The sequence below is a fragment of the Solanum tuberosum genome, unplaced genomic scaffold (assembly GCF_000226075.1).
Source record: "Solanum tuberosum cultivar DM 1-3 516 R44 unplaced genomic scaffold, SolTub_3.0 scf00309, whole genome shotgun sequence".
Classification (NCBI taxonomy): Eukaryota; Viridiplantae; Streptophyta; class Magnoliopsida; order Solanales; family Solanaceae; genus Solanum; species Solanum tuberosum.
In genome coordinates, this window is record NW_006239232.1 from 290841 (window position 1) to 297222 (window position 6382).

A 6382-nucleotide genomic window follows, 5' to 3' on the forward strand; every position below is an offset into this window, starting at 1 on the left:
AAAACTTCTACAAATACAAAAGTAAATCTTGATCAAGGTAGAAAGTGAGTACTTATGATGACTGGAAAAAGGGAACATTCGTTTAAGTCACAACAAGAGAACCTGCAACCGCTACCCTTCAGATGCGCACGAAACAGTCTGCCGACCACCAACCCCACACTAGAGAGGTAAACCGCACTAGGAAATTCTACGCAACAAGCACAACTGAGAATGTCTGTTTCGAACCTGAGACCTCCCATTCGAGAGATCACTTGCTCAACCAACTCGGTCACCCTTGCGAGTAAAACACCTCTAAGTCTTTCCTGTCCCAACTTATAGAACTCACGTTGATAATTCTAAAACAACATTCAAGTCATAACCCCATTGAACCTCTAATTTACTCTACTTTGAGACTAATACAAGGATAAAATAGCATGAAGCTAGGGACTACAACAACAAAGCTGAAGAAACTTGCACCTGATAGTCATCACAATGAATCGAAAGAATTACATCTAATTTCTTTTGCAGAATGTGACAATAACTGTAAACATGCTACTTCATAATCAAATCATTTTGGATCTGACTATAAGAATGAAGAACTTCTGTTTTTTAGTCGGGGATATATATAGTCAAGAAGCCATAGTATATGCTACATCAGTTAGCAGGAAAAAAAAAAGGAAAAAGAAATAGCATGCCAAAGTCACGTCATTTGAAACAAGTTCTTCTGTTAAAGCATATCAACTGGACATATCTTCACATAAGCAACCACGTCATCCAAATGGGAGCAAGTCAATAGGAGACGAGGAAAGATTTAACTCCATCTAACAGCCTCTAGCTGCTAGTAAATTTATCAGCATGTATCGAGGAGCATCTTCAAAGAGCTTCTGTGCTAGTTAGCCATAGAAAGGAAAAGCAGCAGGGTGGTTCAGTTTCATAACCAGTCTTCGAGTATGGTGGAGAACAATAGTCCTTTCACGAATTCAGATCTCTGGACCTTCTCTTCCTGATCCTTGTCCATTGAAGGAAATGCTTGGGAGCTTCTTTGACAAGGTTTTGAACGAAATAAAAGGAATCAACTTTTTTCAATCCAGGCACATTAAAGTTAGGAGATAGCAGGAAATCAAAAAAAAAAAACGTGCTACTTAGGATAACATGTAGCAATAATGAAGTGAGGAAAAGATGCAGCTAATATTCTCAAAATACTCAAGTTCCAAATTCAGCTCCATGGACACTTGAACAAAAACTTTTTCTAGCTTCCCAAGCTAAAACATTTTGGAGAAAGACCAATCATCGGTTATGTAGTATATTCTCATCACATGCTTCCTGCTATGTTCATTTCAAATAATCTTTATTTCTATCTATACTCGAGTTATTCATGAAGGAAAAACACTGATCTTGCCAATTGAAGGAAAAGAGCATCAGAATTAAAAATAAACCAGCTTCTTTGTCAGTTAAGGTTTAGTTCAGGAGGGTGTTTGCCATAGGGCTAATGAATAAATGTGCAAATGACTAGAACAATTAGAAAAACGGAAGGCATTAAACTGATGAAAGGACAAATTGAAGAAGGATGATGAATTGTCAAGAAGAAATCTAGCAGAAATGAAGTTAGGAAGAAAAGGAGGAGTGAACTTTTGAATGGAAGCATCAGGATTCAGCTATCAGGTTCAACCTTTCCTGGTGGCGCTAAACAGATTGGGGAGGATAAACTTAAATGGTGTCTCTCTGACAAATTTAAAGAGAAGATGCATAAATCACCTTTTTATTGCCCTACTGTTCTCTGTGATAAGAAAGTTATAAATTTGGTCGAAATCACAAAACAAAAGAGGTTCCATGATTCTCGAAGTTGGCTCTATGTTAAAAACCTTCTGACTGAGGCATTTTCACCTTTTAGCAAATGGATCTAGAGGGTTTTCCATTGCAAGGAAAAAACAAAATCCAAAAACTCAGGGATCATGCATTGGTATTCCTACCCCACTCCTTGCAAATGGCTGGATTTGGTTCTCTCACAATTCGAGATATATGTAAAGTACTCCTACAAATCCAGCATAGGCAAAATATCTAAGAACGCCTTGTTCTTGAATTCATCTAACTTACCGCTAAGCTCACTACTGGCATAATCCAGAAATGCAATGCGTACAATTACAATAATGCAGCAATCAAAAGAAAATCCAAGTAGCAATGCCCAGTATAGATAATTATCCATTTCCATGAACTCCACTTAGCGAAATTCAACCAAGCAAAAATTGAGGCATTTATTATTAGCTATCTGTGTGCTCCAGTTGTCTCAGCAATCATTTCAAGTCCGATTCTAAGTTTGAATTTAGTTACAACATGTTGTTCTTCAATGAGTTCGTAATAATGACAATAATTGATGGAAAACAAGCTTCTAATAAATGGTAGAATATTAGGTGCTTAATCCTATAGATCCAGCTTTCTTTTGTCCACTAACTTGTTGTTTTTCATCATGATAATAGTTAGTGACATTTCATGTTGGCATATGATGAGAGAAAACAGGGAAACAAACTATGAAGAAACTGCAGAAATTAAAACATAATAACCTTCTTACCTTTCACTAATATGGTCATCTAGGCTGTTCTTGGATAGACTTGGTTCGGCTGAAGTGCAGGGCTGTCTTGCAGGAGATCTTTTGGCAGGCTGCTGATTGCCAACAAATGATAACAGCAGCTGGTTGGTTTCCGTATTTGAGGAAGAACTAACATGGCTGGACTTCTTTTCCAAATAAACACTCAACAACTCTTTCCTCAGTAAGGATAAGGCTGAGAAAGATCCACCATTTCTATGTTTCCTTTTGCAAAGTGCGTAAGCTTGTGTTAAGGTGAATCAACTTAAAGCTCCACGTGTTCTATGATAAATAAAATATAACATTCATTTCTACTAAAGAAAGATGCAAATTCATGCTCTATGAAAAAACTCAAAAAAAACAAAAAACATGAAAGAGGTCAAAGTTTCTGTATTTTTATTGAAAAGGATTGATGGCAAAGTTTATAACCTTTGGAAGCAGCAAAGTTAATTTAGTACAGCTATATTAATAAAACTTAATTTTACTGAGACAAAAAGAAGGAAGAACATCTGCCACTACCTTTGCACATATAATGACCGAGCAAGATATTGGAGTTATGAACTATGCAGGCAGTGCACAGAGAAAAATTAAGTAGCCACTTGACTACTCATGCCAGTTCACCATATAAGCAAATATCAAGGTCATTATTCCAGATATCAACATGGGAAATTCAATATCATGTTTTAAAATTATTTTTTTTTAAAAAAAAAATACACTAGGGAGGGAGAATAGAAAAGAAGGAAATGCATGTAAGCTAATAATGGGATTTGAACCCTCCACCTCAATTGTGGAAGGTAAGGAGCTCAGCAAGTGAGCTGACACTCAACCCCAAGAAATTCGATATTATCTTCCCAATTAACTATAAAGAACAAGTTTCAAAATACACTGCAACCAAGAGAATATGCAAGTGGTAGAAATTGTAGTAGCTTGATTTGCTATTCTCTTACAATCAGCTATGAAAAATAATAACTCCTATCTCTATCCATTCCCGTGTGGAACTGATAAATTGGAATATAGGAAGTGAAGGATATTTTTAATATACTTTCATGCTGCACGATGACGTGTGTAGCCATATTTGTTCGCACCTTGGTAGCACATAGAGGACATATCTGAAGAAAAAGAAACACCAGTTATAAAAAAATTCAGACTTCAAAAGGCTAAGCCTAAAACTAAGATGACCATTCAGATAATTTCACGCAACACTGAAGTACCTAATGATCTCAGATAGAGACAGGCCACAATTACGTCAAACCATTGAAGGTTTTTGTATCTAATTCCCAAGATTACAAAAACTTAAGCATGCACTCCCATAGCTTTCCCCTGATTAGGCATTTGTTTTGCGAAGTATCATCACATAGAGAAAGATACTATTTGGGGATTTCAGCTCAGTGTAGATTTTATAGAAGCACCTTTCTCCCAAAGCCCTCTCTTTTGATTGCCAAGTGTATAGAGTTCCATACTAGTTTTTCACATTTTATCGAGTGAACTCTTTAAAAGCTTACAGGGAGCATATTACTTTATCTATTTAGGCCTGCACTACACTCTTTTGCTTGCAGCTGAATTCTTTTTCACGCACCCTGGAAATGTTTTTTTTTTATGTAGGAAGGTGAAACTCAAACTCAATACCTCTACCTGATTCAACTAGTTAATCTAAAGGTCTGAGGTAGTCACACAATCAACAACTAATGAACTTCAAGATAACCTCCTACAGCACATATGAACAATAGGCTCTGAGGGTTAGTCTCCCTATCCTATTTCAAACCCTCAAGAGCAATATCTCTTATCAAAATTATCAAATAGAAAGAAAAAGCCAAACAAACTTCCAAACATAAACACGAAAGAAAACATAGGTATGGTTTACCCCGGTCTTAGCCTCTATCCGATGATCGCTATCTATGTGACAGCACAATCCAAGCATATCGAAGTCTTCTGAACAAAATGGGCATGCCAAATCCGTCTTTACATTATCATCATGAACATCTTCATCTTCATCATCCTCTTCGTCCTCCTCCTCCTCCTCTCCAACATACATGCCACCATCTATTTCAAGATTCAACATGATTATGCCAAAACATGTAGTAATGCATACAAGTAAAAACACACACAACCAAAAAAAAAAGAACAATAAATACTACTACCTCAACCTATACTGCTCAACACTTTTCATTTCCAAGATTCAATAAACTAAATTTGACCAACATTCAAAAATACAATTTTTCACGTATTGAAAAGAACTAGAACAGCTAAAAACTATTCTTCCCCCAGTTTCCATATATCAAAGAAAAAAAAAATCTTGTTCGATTCAGCTCCTAAACAATCAAAAATTACCAAACAAATTGAATTTCTATCAACAAAAAGAGGGTTGAAAAATAAAAATAAAAAGTACCCTTTAAAGCTGAGAGCAGAATTTTCAAATCATCGTCACGATCATCCATTGATAGTTTTCTTCCCTGTGCAAGAAGCCTGAAAATTGTATAACTGAAAAATAAAAACGTATATATAAAACTTTGTATACACAAAAGGGGTTTTAGGGCACTTTCGAGCAAGAATTTTTGGTCAATTGAGACCAGAGAAGAAGAAGAAGTAGAATACTGAATCCGACGAAAATGGGTATTCGGGTCGGGTACGAATCGGGTACTGAAATAAACGTGGACTCCCGCGTTTTCTGGTCAACTCTCTAAGCAGCCAAATAATGCAAACAGCCTGACGATTTGTTTATTAATATTTATTTTACTAATTATAATATTTTTGTTGTTATTTAACTAATGTTTTTCTTTTCAATTTATTTATTTCATTAAAAAGGAAAAAATTTTAACTTTCAGATCACAAAATTAAAGAATATTTTGATATATTTTATTTATTTTTAATTTAATGTTATTATTTAGATCAAATCAAATTAGATAAGATAAATAAATTGAGACATATGATTTGATATATGTTTGTTGTTTTGTTATGGAATGTTTGAAATGTATGATATTATTTAAAACTTTTAAACAACTTTTAATAATTTAAATTTACTAAATTACTTATACATGCATTTAAATACAATGTTTGTTTGATTTCTATTCATTATTTTATACTTTCTTCTATCATCTTAGATATATTATGTAAGTCAATTATTTTTTTCTTTTAACTTATTACCAATTGTCAAGTATAATATATTATCACATAAAATGTAACAAAGGAGTATTTGATTACTTTAAATTATATTTTAAAGTTCCGTTCAAGTTTATTTATGTAACAATTTGTTATATTGGGTTTAAAGATTAATTTTTATCAAGTTTTACCTCTTATATTATTGATAGAAAAAAGATAAATAATATGAAAAACTATATAATTAAAACTTTTTATTGCATATGGTGTTAAATTTTATCCTGAAATTTTATTTTACCCTACATTGAGCTTTCCTTTTTCAAAATATAAAATTATATTTTTCATATTTTGACCAATTTGTTGGTGGATTTTTTTTAGACTTTCATAAAATGAAAGATTCTTCCTTCTCATACACATATACCAAACACCACAACACCATCATAATAAATATTATATTATAAGAATATTTATCTAGGGAGAAATTATTCTCTCAATAAGTTTTATTATATTCTTATATTAGTTTTTTAATAGGTAGGTCATAATCATATTAAATAGTATATTTTTAGTAAAATTTTTGTTGTCTGATTTATTGTCATTAAAATTTATCATTATTAACTTTCTCATGACAGGTTATTTTGATCGTCAAAATATGAAACCAATATATTTGGAGATGCAAGGAAATAATTTTGTTTTTCTTTTTTTTCCGTTCCTTTGTTTTCTATTACTTTC

At 33.2% G+C, this 6382-nt stretch overlaps 1 protein-coding gene across 1 annotated transcript; it reads right to left on the bottom strand.

Moving 5' to 3' along the window:
- Positions 1-441: 441 nt before the first annotated feature.
- LOC102582576 (protein DEHYDRATION-INDUCED 19 homolog 4-like) lies at positions 442-5128 on the bottom strand. Its single transcript, XM_006359818.2, has 5 exons — positions 4947-5128; positions 4422-4600; positions 3592-3669; positions 2546-2799; positions 442-1016 (listed from the first exon to the last, which is right to left on the bottom strand). Exons 1-5 carry the CDS (start codon positions 4993-4995, stop codon positions 911-913), a joined length of 666 nt encoding a protein of 221 aa, XP_006359880.1. The 5' UTR covers positions 4996-5128; the 3' UTR covers positions 442-910.
- Positions 5129-6382: the final 1254 nt, after the last annotated feature.